At 36.4% G+C, this 20,984-nt stretch overlaps 1 protein-coding gene across 4 annotated transcripts in view; it reads right to left on the bottom strand.

Moving 5' to 3' along the window:
* The window catches only part of SCFD1 (sec1 family domain containing 1), a 139,529-nt gene that overhangs the window by 86,756 nt on the left and 31,789 nt on the right, over positions 1-20,984 (bottom strand). For all 4 annotated transcript variants that reach the window (XM_066341715.1, XM_066341714.1, XM_066341716.1 and 1 more), the window contains 6 exons: positions 20,796-20,881; positions 17,619-17,718; positions 8,235-8,374; positions 4,200-4,290; positions 3,530-3,603; positions 2,835-2,916 (listed from right to left, as the gene is read on the bottom strand). In XM_066341715.1, the coding sequence (XP_066197812.1) occupies positions 2,835-2,916; positions 3,530-3,603; positions 4,200-4,290; positions 8,235-8,374; positions 17,619-17,718; positions 20,796-20,881 (573 nt within the window). The remainder of the gene's footprint in view (positions 1-2,834; positions 2,917-3,529; positions 3,604-4,199; positions 4,291-8,234; positions 8,375-17,618; positions 17,719-20,795; positions 20,882-20,984) is intronic.

The raw sequence follows: 20,984 nt of genomic DNA, 5'->3' as shown, positions 1-20,984 counted from the left end.
CAGAGTTTAAACCTAGGGCTGTACAGGTTTGCTTGATCAGATGATATCTTTAGACCTAATTCAGTACCTCTTAACTTCTCCACAAGAAGTAGCAAAACAAAACTGAGGATTCAGCACCAATGCAGACCTGATCCACAATGGTGTATTAACAGCTTGCTCTTTACTGGCTACAAGGGGATGGAGCATTATGTTTCAACTCTTCCTCTCAAATGGGAACATTAGATGAAAAAGCATATAAAGCCATTTCTCTCTTTAATATATATGATTTACATATAAGTTTTCCTTTGTTTAGGTGTCAGATACTAACAAATACTTAATTTGAGTATGCAAGTGGGATAACAATAATTAAAATAAATTCAAGTTTGTCTGCAAATTACAGGTATTGATCGACTTACGACCCATGCAACTTGACAACCATTCGACTCTACGATCACAATCACTAGCCACAACTGCTCCACGTCTGGCAGCGCAAGCATTGCCCAGCTGGGCATACGACAGTGCTGGCCAATAAAATGTTTCGTACATGTTTATATATTTTGATATGTTTTGCAATTGGGAAAATGTTTCCTATGGTATATTTTACACCTGTATTTTGTATTTTTGTATGCACCTGTAATTTGTAATTTTGTATGTTTTGCAAATATTAAACCAGTTGTACTGGTAATGCAGTGTTTTACTTAAACCTGACAAATGTAAAAATAAGAAACAAAATGGTGTAGAGATGATACAAATGGCATAAAATGAACAAAGAAAATTATGATATATAATAATGAAAGAAAATTATGATAAAATATGACTTAAAGATTTTTATACCATCAGTACTGTATTGTACATATAGCCTACTCAACTTACAACCAAATTGTGTTACGACCAATCATGGTCGTAAGTAGAGCACTAGTTGTATTTAAGTAGTCCCAGAAGCTATTCCTCAACCACCAGCAAGTGGGGAAAGTCATATGAATTGCTAAAGAAAAGGTTTAAAAAGTATAATTTCCAGGGCTTCTGGTCAAGATGGCAGAGTAGGTAAACATGATTCTGGCATATTTCCACGACCACATCAAAATTACAACTACAGAATAACCATCACTGAGAACCACAGGAAATCTAGCTGAACAGAAGTCCCGCAACTCAAAATTTACAGAAGAGCCACCTCCAGAATGGTAGGAGGGGCAGAGATGCAGAAAGGGCTGGTCCCACACTCACGTGTGGATAAAAATTGGGACGCCAATCTTAGCTGTAGTTTTCCCCCTGAGGAGCAAGGGGTCCCTGCCCCACACAAGGACCCCAGCTCACAGTTCCAGTGCTGGGAAGAGAAGTCCCTTTAACTTCTGGCTGTGAAAACCAGTGAGAAGTGAGACAAATGGCTGCTAGAGTCCCAGGCAGATCCTTAAAGGGCTCACACCTAGATTTACTCTGACTCACTTTCTCTGAACTCAGTGCTGGGGTAGCAGCTTGAAAGGTACTAGAGACATAGGGGAAGACTGAATTGTCTGGTTTTGAGGTGAGGCCTGGAGGGGCAGTTTTCTCCCAGACAGCAGTGCTGGCAGAAGCCACTGTTCCTTTGCTGAGCCCCCCTCAAAAAGCCAGCAGGCAGGTGCCATGTCTGAGTCTCCATCACTGTGGCTAACACTGATTCTCCCATCCTGGTGATAACTGAGATTCCCACCCCACCCAAGCCGCTGTCAGTGGCTTTCCCTACAAATGGCCTGTCTTGGCTCATGCTGTGAACTTTCCTAAAACCTCTCAAAGACCTCAGACCTGGGCAGTCTTTTATCACTTTACACCAGCGGTTCTCAACTTGTGAGTCGCGACCCCGGCGGGGGTCGAACCACCAAAACACAGGGGTCGCGGCCCACAGGTTGAGAACCGCTGCTTTACACAGATGCTACATAGAAAAGGGAAAGTATCAGCAGAATCATTTATCAACTGAACAATTGTGTTTCTACTTCTACAGGAACATGAAAACAGCAATTATCAATATCAAGATGTGGAACAAAGAAAAAACAAGGCTGTCAGCTTAATAGAAATTATGCATGTTTAAATTCCATGCTGCATAATGCTCATTATCTATCTATATTAGTGCCTTTCTTATGCTCTATGACTTTTTAAATCATTAAAAAAAGAAAAATGTTTAAATCCCTTTTCCATAAATTCAAGGTGTTATCTTTGGCAGCCAGCAAGCATCTTCAGTTTTACATTGCTTTTTCAAATGTATCATACTAAAAGGAAAGTAGAGGCATATAGTCAAGCTGTCATGAAATTCAGCCCCATGTCCAGAGAATAAATACCTGTAGAATGCTGAAGAACTAATTAAGTCAAGCTAATATGGGATAATCATGAATAAAGTAATGAGAAAATACTATGACAACAACATATATTTGTTTCAAAATCACAGTAACATAGGAGATAGTAAGAAGCTTTAATGCTAACCTAAAACGAAAAAGTTCAGAAGCCAGTTTCATAATGAAATAATGTTACTGGATATTTTAGATAGTAGTATGATAAAATGAATGTCTGTATCTGTAGTACTGATGGTTAGATACAGGTCTGGTAATAGAATAATATGTGTAGAGACAGTATTAAGCAGTGTGACATAACAGAGATATGAGATTCTAACTTCTATTTACTGAACCTGTGACCTTGGGCAAATCATCAACCGCTCTAGATTAAGTTTCCTCAGTTGCAAAAAATAAAGACAATAATGCTGCCTCATAATGTTATAGTAAAAGTTTAATGAGATCATGAATATGAAAGCACCTTACAAAGTATAAAATAAGTATAAAGCCCTACATAAATAGAAATTATATTGTGAAGGGGATAAAAGTTAAATTTACCTTTATATGTTCTAAAACAGCGGTGGCAACATTTGTGTGGAGATCAATAAGTCTTTTTTTTTCAAGGAGTTCTGGCAAAGAACTGTAAGTATCAAAACATTGAAAATTAACCATTAAATTTTCTAAGAAAATGACAGAGACCTTAATAAAACTCATACCTAGGTGTTTTCTCTGAGGAAACTTAGAATGGCAAAATAGTAACAAAATGACAAGTTAAACTATCAACTGATTTAATACAGGTGAAGTGCCTCTTAGTTTAAAATAGTCTTGTTTCCCAAATATCATTATTCCACCATTTACTTTCTGGTTCCAAAATATCAGATGAATGAAAATATGATTGTATCTATATTTCTAAAAAAGTTTCCTCTCTCCTTGATGGCATTTAAAATATCCCAATGAAACTTAACCTTTAGTTAATAAAGTAATAGTAACAATTATATAACTTGCATTACTTTATCACTAATAAAATCTTCTTGGTAAAATTATCCCCATCATATAATTCTCCACCTAGTGAAAGAAGCAAATGATCTGCTGTATGAAAGAAGGAACTTAAACCAGCTTGATCATGTAAAACACAATTTAGTTCTTTAAACTTAAAGGTATATGCTATTATTAAAAATATTAACAAATTTTTAACCTTCTAAATAAATCTTATCAACATAAAGACTTTAAAGAGGATGTGATGTATTCCTTACCTAACAGCTGATGTTAGCTTAGCAGTATTGTCAGAAAGCATACTTATGGCTCCTTCATCTTCCCCTTCTAGTCCCTGGGTAGGAGAAAAAGGTCCCAGTAACAACTCCCACATCCCAAGCCCAAGCATAAAAATCAATATATTTCTAAGATCACTGATAAAACAGTAAGGTTTAGGTCACTCAGAATAACAATTCTCCTTTAAGGAGCAAGCGTATGCCTTTTGACAGTTATAGAAAAGTTCCAGCCAGAAACAGCCTAACAAATGATGGATGATTACAAAAAGGATCAGCTGGTGTTTTCAGATAAAGAAAGTGGCCCCCAAATTTGTCACAGGTCACATAGTCATAAACAGTAGAGCTAAAATCTGAAGTTAGGTCAAAGTATAGTATGAGTAGCACTGAAACATGTATTTCTAAAACACTTTCTAAAATAAAGGTGCATTTATATATATATTTTCAAACCAGATTCGTATTATTCTTTTAAAAAATTTTGCTCTATTTCTCAGTATTGAGATTTCTTTATGAGAAATCTTTAATATAAGTTCATTTTTTTAAAAATAAAGCAATGAATAGCCTTGAATTTTTAGGAGAGATAAAATAGTTAATTTCTTTCTCCCTCCAGATATTCTTCTGTTTCTCTACAATTCTAAAAAAATAAACAGAATCTTACCATAATGCTTTTGAGTCGTTTAACTTCATCCTCCTGTGCTCTGTATGATTCTAGTTCTTGCTGAACTGATTCTGCAACTTCTGGGAATGGACTGAAACAGTATTACACAGAAAGGTTAATATCCAAAGTTTATAGAGAACTCAGGACAACTCTACAAAAACAAATAATCCAATTAAAAAGTGGGCAGAAGACCTGAACAGACACTTCTCCACAAACGACACAGAACTGGCTGAAAGATGTATGAAAAGATGCTCAACATCATTACCATCAAAGAAATGCATATTAAGACCACAATGAGATATCACCTCACACCTGCCAGATGGCAAACAACAAGTACTGGCGAGGATGCGGAGAAAAGGGAACCCTCCTGCACTGCTGGTGGGATTGCAGACTGGTGTAGCCACTGTGGAGAACAGTGCAGAGGTTTCTTAAAAAATTAAAAATGAAACTGCCTTATGGACAAGCTATTCTACTTCTGGGTATATATCTGAAGACACTCAAAACACTAATTTGAAAGAATAGAGGAACTCCTATATGTTCACATAGCCAAGATACGGAAGTACTCTAAATACCCATAACACATGAGTAGATTAAAAAATCTGTACATACATACAATGAAATGTTACTCAGCCGTAAAACAGAATGAAATCTTATCATCTGTGACGGCATGAATGGACCAAGAGGGTATTATGCTAAATGAAATATGCCAGACAGATAAAGACAGGTACCACCGATTTCACTTATATGTGGAATCTAAAGAAATAAATGAACAAACAAAATAGAAATAAGACTTACAGATACAGAGAATAATGGATGCCAGAGGGAAGGGGAATTGGGGGCTGGGTAAAAAAGGTGAAGGGATTAAGAACTACTAATTGGTAGTTCCAAAATAGTCACAGGAATTAAGTAAAGCATAGGGAATATAGTCAACAATATTATTATAACTATATGTACTGCCTGGTGGGTACTTGAAATATTGGGGCAAACATTGTAAAGTATGTGGCTGTCTAAACACTAGGCTGTTACCTGAAACTAATACAAAATAATGTTCAATGTAAACTGTAACTGAAAAAAAAAGTTATATGCAAATTTTCCATTGTGTGGGGGTGGGGGCTGGGGAGAGATCTTTGCCCCTAACCCCATGCACTGTTTAATTTGTAACTGTGTATTACAAATACTATTTCTTTAAAATGCATATCATAACACTTATACATCTAAAGAAATTAAAATTTTATTCCTATTCCCTTCACTAACCATATCACATTTTCTCTTCAACTATATGCTATTAGAAAGAAAAGTAAAATATCTAAGTGACTGAAAAACAAAGATGGCATATCAAACATCAATTAAATGTTACCTCCCAAATTAACTCATAGTCAGAGTCCATGCAATTACAAAGGAGGTATTTAAAAAGCATTACATGCCAGTAACTTTGAAAACAAAATCTTTTAATTCTGTAAGCTTAATATCCTAAAACACTACTGGTAAAAATAGAACATAGGTGACAGTTTTGTTGGTCTAACATCTGCTACCTTCTTTCAGATGAGTGCAGTTTAGCAGTAATTTCTATAGACTTCAGACACAACTGATCTGTTATCACTGAGTAGTTCTGGTAGAAAGTGTCACTCTGGACTAATCTTGAATAATTCCAGATGAATATACGTTGACTATGAAATGACTCCTAACAAGTATTTTTCACCTACAACGTTAGGGGAAGCCAGAAACTTTTTCTCTTTAAAAAAAAAAAGGTCACATCTCATCAGTAACTAAACCTTCCTGTCTCCTCAGCCCTGACACTTGATAACACTTCATTAATGATCAGTACATTTCATCCAATGGAGACTGACTGAAATGACAGAAATTCTTAAAGGGTTTTGAGGAGCATAGTCCAGTTTAATATGACCAAAGCAGGCACTAACCCCAACTCCAGCAGAGTCTATGTTGGTAAAAATTGCACTGAGCACATAAAATGTGCTGCTTGAACTAGATGATCCTTCAAATCTCTAGTAGCTTCAGATCTCAGAGCTAACAGACAATAATTACAGCTTACATTTATTGAGTGGTTACTGCATGCCAGCACTCTGATAATAATTTGTGTCTATTTTCTCATTTAATACTATTTACAACCTTGGTCAGATACACAATATTAGTAGTTAAGATCAGGGACTTGGAATCTGCCAGAACTGGGTTTTAACCCTGTTTTTACCAATTAAGGCTGGATGACTTTGGGCAAGTCACTTTATATTATCTCAATCTTCACAACAACGTTCTGAACAATAGGTAGAATTATCATCCCTCCATTTTACTGATGAGGAAATGAAACTCGAGAGATTTAAGTCAGTTGTTTAACTCTATACTGTCTCTCAGTGACCTTTGTGTCCACATTACTATTTTAGTGCAATATTAAGAATGAGAGTTGTGTGGGGGCTATTCCTACTTACAACAAAAATTTAAAGTTCTTACCATTCTGCTGAACTATCGGATTATTCCTAAACATATAGTCTAAAGAAAGTATTTGAAATTTCCATATTTGGGTACAGAATTTTTTTGTTTTTATTCTATTAGGGAATGCAAATTATAAAATTAATTTTAAAATACCTTACACATCCTCTATGAATAATGTAAATAAAACTGCTTGTACTTCACCATTCTGAAATGTAGACTATAAAATTCTAAAAAGAAAATGATTTAAAATGAAAGTAAATCATAATAGAACTTAAATTTGCCATAGTCAGAGAGAGGAACATAATGGCTTTCTCTGTAGAGAAAAATAAAATTCTTTGCTTTTAGTATAACTTTTCAGTATTTAAAAACGTATGGAAAAAGATAAAACAGCCTAACCAGCGGAAGTGCAGTGGATAGAGCATCAACCTGGGACGCTGAGGTCCCAGGTTCAAAATCCCAAGGTCACTGGCTTGAGCACGGGTTCACCAGCTTGAATGCAAGATTGCTGGCCTGAACGTGGTATCATAGACATGACCCCATGGTCACTGCCTTGAGCCCAAAGGCCGTTGGCTTGAAGCTCAAGGTTGCTGGCCTAAGCAAGGGTTCACTGGCTTGGCTGGAGCCCCCTAATCAAGACACATATGAGAAGCAATCAGAACCACCAAAGTGCCACAACTGCGAATTGATGCTTCTTATCTCTCTCCCTTCCTGTTTTTCTTGTCTGTCTCTCTCTGTCTTGCTAACAACAACAACAACAAAAATAAAACATACAAAAACCCCCAACATGTTAAACCTCTAGCTCCTACTTCTCTTTCAACATATGAGGCCAAAAAGAACAGCAATATCAAAGACATAGACATATTTATATAGTGATACAAGTAACACTTAAAATATTCAAAATAATATTATTCTACTATAAATGTTGATGAGAAATATTCTTTTTCTCTCAAAGGCATAATTTTTGTTTGTTGGTTTAGAATGATTTCTCTAGCCATGATACAACAGTTAGTGAGCCCACAATGTAGTCTAAACTTCAAGGGGATGGAGCACCACATGGGATTTGTGTATTTGCCTAAAATAAATCACATGACAAACTATTACAATTTTTCACTTATCATTTCCAATGGATTTTAAATAAATCTGGTTTTCCAGCTTTGGCATTCTTTCCACAGATATATAAAACTAGGTTTGTATGCAGGCAAACGAACCAGAAAGGGAAAATCAGACCTCCATGTTTCTCTATTGCAAAAACCCATTTTAATGAGAGACAGAAATGACCTTTTTGAAGGTTAGTGGGGAGAGCAACAAAATTTAGGAAGACTGTAAAATCTACGGAATCATATGGTATAAACTTATTGAAAGGGGAAGTGGCCCCTACAAAACAACTACCAAGAAACAACAGAGCAGTCAGGAAGCAATCAGGCAATAATGACACATATCAATGGACTGTTTAATTATAGCTCCTATTCAAAGTGTAGATGAACTGCCATGACCTTTTGGATTTTCTTAATCAAATAAATTAAGTCAGGGTGAATCTTCATTTATTTTTAAGGGGTGACTCTTTTACTTTACGATGTTTTTCTTACTTACCTTCCTTTATGTTTTTGCCAAAATTTATCAACTGGAGTTAAATCATAAGACTTTTTGCTTTTTCTCTTTGGTCTAGCACCAGCTGGAGAATTTTCCAATCCTGAAGATTCTTCCAAATTAACTCTGTTTAAGTGAAAATCCTAAAAAGAAAAGTAATCCTGTATCAAATAATAGTTTTCTGAAATAAGAACCATAACATTTCCTACAACAGGAAAATAACAGATACTTGTTGCCCTTTCTATGATTTCCAAGGACAAAGTACAGGATATTAAATTTAGAAGACTTCCTTCCAATGTTTTGTTTCACACAAATGTACTTTTAATTATTTGTGTATTTCAACTAAAGTAGTAGCTATAGAGGATTAAAAATTTTAAAAATATATAAAAACTATGTTAAGGTTCTTATATATACTAGAAAAATATCTTTCACATATCAGCATAGACATATCTTTTTAATTTCACTTTAAAACAGTTGGATTATATTATATATATTTTTACCTCACTTTCCTCATTTTATGATGTATTTTAGAGCTCTTTCTCTATTTACTTATGTACATCTACCTCACATTTCTCATACCTATGTAGTAGTCTAATGTTCAGCTCTATTTATTTGACCAGGCCTCTTGATGCTTAGCTGTTTCCAGTATAAAAATCTTTATTAAAAAAATATTTTATTTATTGATTTACAGAGAGAGGAGGAGGGAGGAACGAGAAATATCAATTCATAGCTGCTTGACTTTAGTTGTTCATTGATCACTTGTCGTATGTATGTACCTTGACTGGGCAAGCCCAGGGTTTTGAAACTGCAACCTCAGTGTTCCAGGTCGACACTCCATTCACTCTGCCACCACAGGCCAGGCCCAATATAAAAATCCTAAATATGATTTTTAAACTCATAGAGTCTTAGTATTCTGATCTGTTACTTGATGATGGATTACACTTTAAAAAAATTCCAATAGAAGTCACAATAATAGTACTCCCTTTCACATAAATTTTAAGTTAGTTAGAAAAGTAGTTGCTACAATTTTTTACCTAGAATTAGTTTTACTCCAGTGAGGCTTGATTTTTCTTTTTTGCCCTTTCTCTGAAAACAAACATAAAAAAACCCAAAATGAAAATGAATACTTTTTCTAACCTTTTCCTATCCTTCTGGCCTGAGGGTTCCTCATGTAATAGCAGTATTTTATGGTTTAAACTCTATTCTGAATAGGGAGCTAGAGATAAATCAGGGCTATCAGTAACTGAATAAATGAACAATGAGCAAGAAATAAGTTATATAAATAAATTATCTAGCATGATGCAATTCAATCATCTTAATTCTAAGATAAGTTTTAATTAATGATTAAACTTCTAAGTCTTAGCAAATTCAATGTACTTATAAAATGCTTAATTATATAAAGATAAAATAAATGTCTCAAAATCTTATATACTAAGCAACGAAGATATAAGAGGGAAAATTCAGTAGTACCTAATGCTAGGTTAGTAAATAATAATACTTTTCTTTCTGTTAGGTTACATAAAAATTAAACCCAAATTCACAAATAGCAATGAACATGGAAATGCTGAAAGAATACCATACCATTAAAAAAATGAATGAAATCAAGTCTGTCTTCTGGGCTTATACATAACCTACACACCTTTAATAGAAACTTCTTATGAACAACTTCAATTTGTTCAGTTATAAACAATCTGTGCTTGGATTAAATGAGTAATATTTATGTTATACTTTTGAGTTTTAGGCAAATGCCTGAAACTATGCCAACATAGTGCTAAGAAGTTTTGTGTTAAAGATTAGAGGGTCAACATAGCATCAACTTTCAAACGTTCAAATTTTGAACTATACTTAGGCATCTTTTATATTGAAACCAAATTATCTTTAATAAAGTAAGTGCTTCTAAAATGCTTTCCTAATAACTTTTTAAATGTATATATTAATTTGGAAACCACTTCCTTTTTTTCCTTGAGTGGCAATAAATAAATAAATAAACTTTATTAAACTCCCTAAAAATGTTAGTATAAATTCTGATTTAAGGTTTCTAATAAGAGTCAGAAGGCTTTATAAAGGCACAAAAAAGCACCTAAGACTAGAAAAAACAAAGGCCAAAAAAGGAGAAGATACTGAGATGGAATAATATCTTTCCTTCTGCCTAAGGATAACCTGAACAATCAAACCCACCCCTCTCACAACCAAGATGTATTGAAAGAACCAAGATCATGTCCTTCTAATACTAATTTTGCTCTTTATATCCCAAGATAAGGAAAGGGCAATGCAAAGTTCTTCACCAGAAGAGTCTATTTCCTATACTAAATGACTATGTTTAATATAGGCACAAAGGGGAGCTGTGTGAATTTTCATAGTTGTGACCAAGGTCTGATATAGAAATATTATCAATGTTCCAGATTTTTAGGCAAAGATATTTAATATAAAAAGCAAGCTCCAATTTCAAGTTAATGGTTCCTATCTAGAACTTTTACTCCATCTTGTGGAAGTCAAGAGTATAATTAAGAATTTTAAATGCTTGGAGGAAACTTCAAAAGCAGCAGCTTTAACAATCATCAAATTTATGATATCTCAAGTTATAGTTTTTTCACATCTAGAAACTGTATTAAAATTAATGAACAGGATTGTCAATATAAGTTGTATGGTTACTAAAACCAATCTTTCCTCAAAATACTTTTTTCGTCCTACCTGGATACTTGGTTGGCTAGAGCATCAACCAGAAGCACAGAGGTTGCTGGTTCTATTCCCAGTCAGGGCACATACAGGAACAGATCGATGTTCCTGTCACTTTCTCTCTCTCCCTTCCTCTTTCATTAAAGTCAATAAAACAAACAAACAAACAAACCAAAAAAACCCCGTGTTAAATTAAAAAAAAAAGACTATTTTAATAACACCTTAATATTCTAATAATAATGCTGAGAAAAGACTGCTTAAATAATATAATTTCTGAGAACCTACCCCCCAAAAGTTAACTAGAGATGTATACTGCTGTATAATTTATAACAAAAAATAAAAACAACAATAAGATAACCTAAATGGTCACAAAAATCCACTATTCTACCCAATATGCAAGCAGGGATCACATCTGCTTTGTTCACCCGTACCCCAGTGATTCACACAGTGTTGGGTACAGGGTAGGCACTTAATGAATATTGATTGCATTGCATTCTATAAAGATATAGGTTGCCAACTTTTTATTCTGTGAAGCAAAGTAAAAAACTTAGAACAAAACCAAAGAAACCCCTACCATCTACTTTTACCACCTTGTATTTTTAAAAGAATATTTTAATTTCAAAAAGTAGAAAATAAGAATTAGTGTATCTCATAAGGATATAAGAATAAAAGTAAAGCACCAAAAAAATTAACATAAAGGTTGGTTATTAAAAACTCACTTCATAGTCCTTTACTCAGTAACAGTGAAAACCTCAAGGGAATCTCTGCTCTAAGTTACATTTCCCAATATTCTCTTCTGACAATGGAGATTTAGAGCATATTTCTTTTATTGCAATTACTTGACATACATCTTATTTCCTCTAGTCAAACCAAAGTGTACATTAATTTCTGCAAGAACTCTTCAAGTTCAGTAATTAGAAAGGACCCCAGTATCTTAAAACTCTATAGAGCCTCCACAAACCACTGGGAAGAGTGAAGAGGTGATCCCTGAATTGTATGTTCTCAGACGGTGCCCCTCTGTCCTACCCAAGGCAGGGCCCCATCAACAAAATCTAATTTGAGACTACGGAAACAATCTCATCATGCCCATCAATCCTTGTATGGCTTTTTATATTGTACTTCCCCCTACGGATCTTGGATCTCATTTTCACCTGACTCCTGAAACAGCTCTGTTGTCTCCTCTGGAATTCATTCTTGGTCATCAGCAAAATCTCCTATTCTGACCATCAACTCCAAACTTTCACAGTACTTTCTTGCTCTAACTGAACTGGCTGTACCCTGTAGCCTTCTTACATGTTAACCATTTCATTTTTAGTCACCACACATCTCCTATCAGTGAACCCAAGACTGCACAGATGTCTTCCCTGCTACTCCCAGATTATTATTATTATTATTATTTTTAAGAGACAGAGAGAGAGAGAGAGAGTCAGAGAGAGGGATAGACAGGGACAGACAGACAGGAACAAAGAGATGAGAAGCATCAATCGTTAGTTTTTCGTTGCACGTTGCAACACCTTAGTTGTTCACTGATTGCTCTCTCATATGTGCCTTGACCGTGGGCCTTCAGCAGACCGAGTAACCCCTTGCCAGTGAGCTCGAGCCAGTGACCTTGGGTGCAAGCTGGAGCTTTTGCTCAAACCAGATGAGCCTGCGCTCAAGCTGGCGATCTCGGGGTCTTGAATCTGGGTCTTCCACATCCCAGTCCAACGCTCCATCCACTGCGCCACCGCCTGGTCAGGCCCTCCCAGACTCTTTACTTGTTCTCTTCCCTAAGACAACACCAGCTTTGAAACTCCATCACCATCACTGTCCTATAACAGCAGTTTTCAATCTGAGGCAGTTTTGTTCTGCTCCACTGCCTGGGGGTATTTGGCAATGTGTAAAGACATTTTGGCTGTCACAACTGAGGGAGTGTTACTAGCATCTGGGGTCAACACAAGGGATGCTGCTAAACATCCTACAACGCACAGAACAGCCCCCCACAATAAAGAATTACTGAATCCAAAATGTCAATAATGAAAAGGTTGAGAAATCCTAGCCTATAGTTATTCTGGTAACTACTGCCTCTTATAGACCTATAGGATATTATCTCTTGCATCAACTTTTCTCTGTTGACCATTCCCACTGATACACAACAATGCTGTAACTTTTCTGTTAAAAATCTTTTCTTTTTTTTTTTGTGGTGCTTTCCCTTCTGGGATCAGGCCCACTCCTTTCTTCCCTCTCAGGCATGCATCTCCTAAACTCTAAGGGTCCTCCTGAGACCTGCAACCAGGGGAACAACCGGCAGAGGCAGCTCATCCTGGACTAACCCCCAAAATCTGTTCCAAAGCCCCCTTTTCTGACTTCCCAGTGAGCTGACAGCTGCCCCACCTTGGCTCACTTCTTTCACTGTCACTTCTATTTCTCAATGAGCCAAAACAGCCCTGCCTAGGCTCGTTTCTTTAGTTTCTTCTACCCTAAGCCCTTGCTTGTTTCACTGTCCCCAGCTTTAATGGTACCCTCAAAACTCAATATACAAAATAAACTTTTTTTACATGGCATCCCCTTCCAAAACTCACCCCTTTTCTCAACTTGCCTACATAGCAAAACTCTTAAGGTTTGTCTATATTCACTCTTATGCCTCTCCTGCCCATCTTTCTTAAACCCATGTCAGTATTTTGCCTCTACACTATGGAAGCTGCTCTTACCAAAGTCACTAATAAGCCTGACACTGCCACATGCAATGGTAACTTGGGTCCTTAGCATATGTCCAAGTTGATGCCTGCCTCTTCTTTTAAACACTGAATGCACTGGCTTCAAAAATGATATAGATCTAGTTCTCATACCTCATCGGTTGCTCCTTCCTGCTAGATTCTATTCATTATCTAACCTCTAAATGTTGAAATGCCTCAGTTCAGTTCTTGAACCTCTTCTCTCTATACTCATTCCCTTGGTGATCTCATCTTATCTCTTGACTTTGAATGCCATCTATATATGGACTACTCCTAAATTTATTTCTCTAGACCAGATGTTTCTCCTGAACTCCAAACTGATGTATCTAGTTACCTATTTGATATCTACACTTGAATACCTTAATAAGTGGTATCTCACATTTAACATGTTCAAAACTCAACCTCGCTTTCTCTTGAAACTGCTCTTTCTATTTCTTTTCCATGTCAATAAATAAGACTTGTCCATTTGCAAAGGCCAAAACACTGAAGTCATCTTTGACTCCTCTGTGTTTGAGATCTCATCTCCAATTCATCAGCAAATCTTAGTCTACATTCAACAGATTATCACAAACCACACCACTTCTGTTCTGGTGTAAGTTACCATCATTTCTTGCTAAGATAATAGTAAAACCTCCTAACTGACTCTTCCTATGTGCCCAAGGAGTCTGTTTTCTAAACAGCAGCTAAAGTGATACTTTCTTTTTTAAAGTACAAGAAGGGGAGATAGTGAGACAGACTCCCGCATGCGCCCCAACTGGGATCCATCTGGCACCCATCTAGGGTCAATGATGGAATCAACTGAGTTATCCTCAGCACCTGAGGCCAATACTTAGACCAACCAAGTCATCTCCAGTGCCCAGGGCCGAAGCTTGAACCATTTGAGCCACTGGCTGTGGGAGAAGAAGAGAAAGAGGAGGGGGAAAAGGGAGGGGAAGAGAGGCAGATGGTTGGTTCTCATGTGTGCCCTGACCGGGGATCAAAACCAGGACGTCCACATGCCTGGCTGATGCTCTACCCAACGAGCCCAATGGCCGGGGCTAAAGTGATACTCTTAAAATGTGTATCAGATGTCAGCCCTTTATTCAAAATTGTCTGTGACTCCCTATTTCTCTCAAATTAAAAGTCAGTATCCTTACAACGGCCTGTAACGTTTTATGCAGTGATTTTCAACCAGTGTGCTACAAGAAATTTTAAAACGTGTAATACTTGACTAATTAGTCAGGGGCACTGACCTCTTCTCCCTTAGATCATCAAATAAAAACACGACAACAGTCAACACAACAATAGTCTTCCAGTGTAAATGAATCAAGATTATACCTATATTTTTTTGTTAGACTGGCAAAAAATATGTTTTTGGTGTGCTACAGAATTTCAGTAATTAGTTTCTGTGTGCTATAAGATGAAAAAGGTTGAATATAGTCGACCTGTGTTATATTATTTCCTATGTCCTATTTAACTTCATCTCTTGCCTGCCTTCGCTTTGGCCATCAGGGCTGCCTTGATACTGGGCACCCTTCTAGCTAGAATACTGTTCTCCCATATAGATACAAAACTCACTACTTTACCTCCTCTATATCTTTCCACAAATGTGTCTCTTTTTCAGTAGGTCTTCCCTATTTTAAAACTGCAATCCTGTTCACCATTACTAATTTTCTCCCAGAGTATTTTCTACCTTCTGAAATGTTACATATTTTGTTTATTTTACTTATTACCTTGTCTCTCCTGCTAGAATGTAAGCTCCACAAGAAAGAAATATTTTCCTTGATTTAGTGTTAAAACAGGGTCTAGAATGTTCTGGCAGAGAACAGGCATTCCAATAGTGGAATGATTTTCTCTTCTGCAGCCTCTTTCTTGACCTCCTAAAACTAGCTTCCATATTCCATTACTCAGGGTTTAATTCCATGGTCCCTTTGATTCTTCTCGCTCTCTGTACTGAGTCAGAGTTCACTACTATTTCATTGACACTCATCATGGGAGTTGAGAATGGCACAGGACTTCTAGAATAGAGAATTGTGCAGAATTGCCAATTTCCATTAGTAATCCTGAAATCTGATTTAAAATATACTTTATAGCTAAATCTAGGTTTTAAAAAATAAACTGTTTAAGTCTAAATCATCTAGTGCATTCTTTCATTTCCTTAGTATATGACATTTCAGGCAATCTTTGCAATAATGATACTACTATTATATAAGGTCTACTGGAAAGTTCTGTCCGTTTTTGGAATAAAACAAACTACAAATTTTTCTTACCGTCAATAAACTTTATTAAATAATATAATTGCCATTATTATTAATGATTTCTTGCCAGCGTGAGGGCAATTTGTATATCCCATTTTTGACAAATGTTTTATCTTTTGATGCAAAAAACTGAACCAGTGCTTGTTTGATATCTTCTTCATTTTTGAATTTTTTGCCTTTCAAAAAATTTGTAAGGACAAAAACAAGTGATAGCCTGACCTGTGGTGGCGCAGTGGATAAAGCGTCGACCTGGAAATGCTGAGGTCGCCGGTTTGAAACCCTGGGCTTGCCTGGTCAAGGCACATATGGGAGTTGATGCTTCCAGCTCCTCCCCCGTCTCTCTCTCCTCTCTCTCTGTCTCTCTCTCTCTCTCCCCCCCTCTCTCCTCTCTAAAATGAATAAATAAAATAAAATAAAAATTAAAAAAACAACAACAACAACAACAAAAAAACAAGTGGTAGTCGGAGGGTGCTAAGTCCGGGGAATATGGTGGATGCGACAGACATGCTTCTGTAGCATTTTTTCCTTGTTGAAATTCGTAAAAATTACAGTGGCGTAAATGAACTTTATCAGTAGCCATGGGTACACTATCGTTTCACACATAAGACTAATGTGAATCAACTTTGTTTTAGTTAATTTGCTACGTTAGTATGTATACATTAAGTGATAAAAATAGAGAGGCACACATGCGCCAAATAAACATGTGCTTATGTGTCGAAACTTGTGATAGAAACAGACAGATCTTTCCGGTAGACCTTATACTATCAATACTATAATCCCAAGACATGATGGTCGTAAATTAGAGATATAGTTCTGATAGAGCCAATGATATGGGTTCAAATTCTTTAAGCTGTCTCAATTTTATTTTGAATGGAAACTATTCTGGCCCTATTACATATGTCTTGAACAGAAATCGTGTACATGTTTTCTTCCCATTGCCTTTGAAGATGGGGACTATTTTTTTTCTCTGTGTATCATCTGCTATACATAAATACAGATATTTCTTGTAATCATGAAATTACATTTGTGGAATTACTTCAGAAAACAGGGTGTAATATAAAACGCTGTTTATTTTTACAATAAAATGAGCCCTAAATGATTCTCAGAAAAACAGGAGAAATTACAGCTTTTCTTCCTAAGGAGAACATATTTATTTATATACTTAGTATACAAAAAAAAGTTATTTGCCTCACCAGGTGGTGGTGCAGTGGATAGAGTGTCGGATTGGGATGTTGAGGACCTAAGTTTGAAACCCTGAGGTCTCTGGCTTGAGTGCAAGCTCACCAGCTTGAATGTGGGATTATAGACATGACCCATGGCCCCTGGCTTGAGCCCAAAGGTTGCTGGCATGAAGCCCAAGGGTCACTGGCTCGGCTAGAGCCCCTAGACAAGGCACGTATGAGAAAGTAATCAATGAACCACTAAGGTGCCACAACTATAAGTTGATGCTTCTCATCTCTCCCCTCCTGTCTATACTCCCCCGCCCAACTCTCTCGCTCACTAAAAAAAAAAGGTCATTCATTTTTTCATTTTCTTCCATTCCCATTTTCTTATCATGACCAAAATACCAATGAGTTATAACTTAAAGTTAAGTTTGGAACTCCACTATTCTCCAGCAATACCAAAGCCCATCACTATTTTTGTTCATATTTCTCAACTCCATCCATCTCAAGTGTTTCTGGAGTCATGATGTTACTTTTAAATGAAGGGGACCACTAACTGTTACATAGTAATAAAAAGTGGTATATTCAGCCTCTTACCAGTACATCATGCACCAATGCTTGATATGTCCAGGTATGGTGTAAAGGAGTTGCCAAATCTATGTTTCTGTCAACAAGGACTAATAAAGGCCTCTGGAAGCTGTAAATATATTTTAAAAAATTACATACATCTTGATACCTGTGTATACACCTAACTTTTCTAATACTTCCCAATATATGCCATTTTGATACAAACAAAAAGTATACTAACATTCACATTCCATATTACTTTGCTTTTTAAAAAAATTTCTAGTCCAGTCAGTCAAGAAAAGTAATACTGTGGAATACTCAAAGCCTGGTATAACGCTGGATTGTAAGTCTTACTTAGGGAAATTTTTAAAAGACAAAGATCTATATAAATACTGTTACAGAATTATTAGTTATCAAAGTAAGAATAAACCACTTCTAACCACATTAATATTTCACATTTTTTTAAAAAAGGAAAAGCCACTGTCAGCTTCAGAGAAAATACAGTAGAATCTTATAAATTTACACAAATGTTTGACATTTTCATCAACTACAAATTACAATTTTTTTCCTGTAAACACAAATTTAAAAAAGCAGACTCTTGGCCCTGGCCGGTTTGCTCAGCGGTAGAGCGTCGGCCTGGCGTGCGGGGGACCCGGGTTCGATTCCCAGCCAGGGCACATAGGAGAAGCGCCCATTTGCTTCTCCACCCCACCCCCCCCTCCTTCCTCTCTGTCTCTCTCTTCCCCTCCGGCAGCCAAGGCTCCATTGGAGCAAAGATGGCCCGGGCGCTGGGGATGGCTCCTTGGCCTCTGCCCCAGGCGCTAGAGTGGCTCTGGTCGCGGCAGAGCGACGCCCTGGAGGGGCAGAGCATCACCCCCTGGTGGGCAGAGCATCGCCCCTGGTGGGCGTTCCGGGTGGATCCCGGTCGGGCACATGCGGGAGTCTGTCTGACTGTCTCTCCCCATTTCCAGCTTCAGAAAAATACAAAAAAAAAAAAAAAAAAAAGAGCAGACTCTAAAGAAAAGCCTTACAAAACCTTATCTCATTTTAATTATATAAAACTGTAACATCATGCTACTAGGGTACCTAATTAGATAATTATTCACTTTCCAGACACTTCATATATTGTTTCACTCCATAATTACAATATAGGTGTGAAACAGACTAGACTTAAAGCAAACTGAAGCAGAAAGTCATTTGGTTCCCATGTGTTTGCTTTAGTGGTAGTACTGTTTCAGAAGTATGCATTAACTTTTTTTCTTTCTTTTTGTTTTTAAGATTTTTATTTATCCATTTTTTTAGAGAGGAGAAAAAAAGAGAAGGGGGGAGCAGGAAGCATCAACTCCCACATGTGCCTTGACCAGGCAAGCCCAGGGTGCTGAACTGTGACCTCAGTGTTCCAGGTTGACACTTTTATCCATTGCACTACCACAGGTTTATGCATTAATTTTCAAAAGTCATTGCTCTCTGGTTATGTTAACTATATGTATTTTCTTCAGCCAGGGATGTCTGACCATTTTAGTAACTCACACCCCACTGGGTGTACTAGCAATAGAAAGGAGGAGTGGCACCCTTACCTCCTACTATCATTTATTACTGCAGAGCTAGGTGGAAGGCAGGCAAAGGAGGAGAGGTTATGAATGGACTTGTTAACGCAGCACTATTTGAAATTTGAGGTTGAATAATTCCTCATTGTGGGGAGTTGTCCTATACACTATAGGATGTTTAGCAGTGTCATTTAGTCTACAACTAGATTCAAATGTATCTAACAATAGTCCCTCAAGGTTGTTAACCTCTAATTAAAGTAATTTAGAAACACATCCAACAAATTAAAAATAAGACAACTATATTATAATAATGTAAATTTTAAAAATCATCCAAATAAAATAGTTCCTTTATATTGGCACTATAAGAAGAAAATTTCGTAAGGATGACAACACAGTGATTGCTTCTATTGCAATAATCAGGTGAGAGATTGATGTTTCTGCTCCACTTAATGAGAAACACTGATTTAAAACCAGTAATAAAACCACTGAATATAATACGGGAGCTGAGACAGTTGAACAATTGAAACACAATGTTAGCATTAACTCCAAATTATAAGAACAGTATACTGTATAAGACTGTAGGTGCCATCAAACTGACTTGAAGTCTAAGGAAGGTCACTATAAAAATTATTATATCTAGAGAGCAGTTACACTCTGAGTATTAATTTATTTTCCACAGAATTTATTTTAACTGGGGGTAAGAATTAATTTTCCAAAGTAACTATCTCTTCCCTTAAAATAATTCTCAGTCACTTATGTGAATTTCTTTATTTCTTCAATCCAATACTGCCCATTATTTTTAATATTCAAACATTAATTTACTATACTGGACAGTTTTAAAGTATTTCTATTCAATAATAACTGGGCAGCTAGTAACTTTGGCATTATCTATTCATGCTAGACACACTAACAAAGATAAATGCGCCTGACCAGGTGGTGGTGCAGTGGATAGAGCGTCGGACTGGGATGCGGAGGATCCAGGTTCGAGACCCCGAGGTCACCAGCTTGAGCGTGAGCTCATGTGGTTTGAGCAAAGCTTGGACCCAAGGTCACTGGCTTGAGCAAGGGGTTACTCGGTCTGCTGAAGGCCCACGGTCAAGGCACATATGAGAAAGCAATCAATGAACAACTAAGGTGTCGCAATGAAAAATTAATGATTGATGCTTCTCATCTCTCTCCGTTCCTGTCTGTCTGTCCCTATCTATCCCTCTCTCTCTCTGTCTCTGTAAAAAAAGAAAAAGAAAAAAAAAAGATAAATGCTTTACAAGTTTAAGTTATTAGTATTTCAATACAAAAATGGAAACAAGTTAATAGGGAGGAACAGGTATAAGCATTACAAGTTTTAACTTTTTTTATTACCAAGATGCTAACTTAGAATTTAAAGGAAATGGCTTCTGACCTTCAAACCCATATAACAAAAAATTTTCTCCAAGCTAGGATAAAAATGCAAAACAAAAATTTCTAACAAAAGAGAGTAAGGTAAATATTTCATTTGCATTTCAAAAGCAATCTGAGTCAAAACCCTTATCCTGTTTACATTTTAAAAAAAGAAACAAATTTCAACTACAAGTATAAGAGTATTATATCAGATAACAAACCCCCCAAAACTCTACAAGTGTTTCATTTTCAAGTCCTTTCAATACATTAACTAACATAATACCTGAACTGGCCAGCTCCAAGTGTGTCACCTGTAAAAAGACTGTTCCTTGCATCTCTTAGATTTTCCCGAAGTTTCTTGTCTAGTTTCTGAAAAAAGCAAATTTTACATTAAATCTTAAAGAAGTTTCACAGAATGTTATATAGAGTAATATATAATGAATTCTTAGTGTCCTAAGAAACTTGAAATTAT

The sequence above is a fragment of the Saccopteryx leptura genome, chromosome 6 (assembly GCF_036850995.1).
Source record: "Saccopteryx leptura isolate mSacLep1 chromosome 6, mSacLep1_pri_phased_curated, whole genome shotgun sequence".
Taxonomy (NCBI): domain Eukaryota; kingdom Metazoa; phylum Chordata; class Mammalia; order Chiroptera; family Emballonuridae; genus Saccopteryx; species Saccopteryx leptura.
This window is presented reverse-complemented; position numbering and strand designations above follow the sequence as displayed.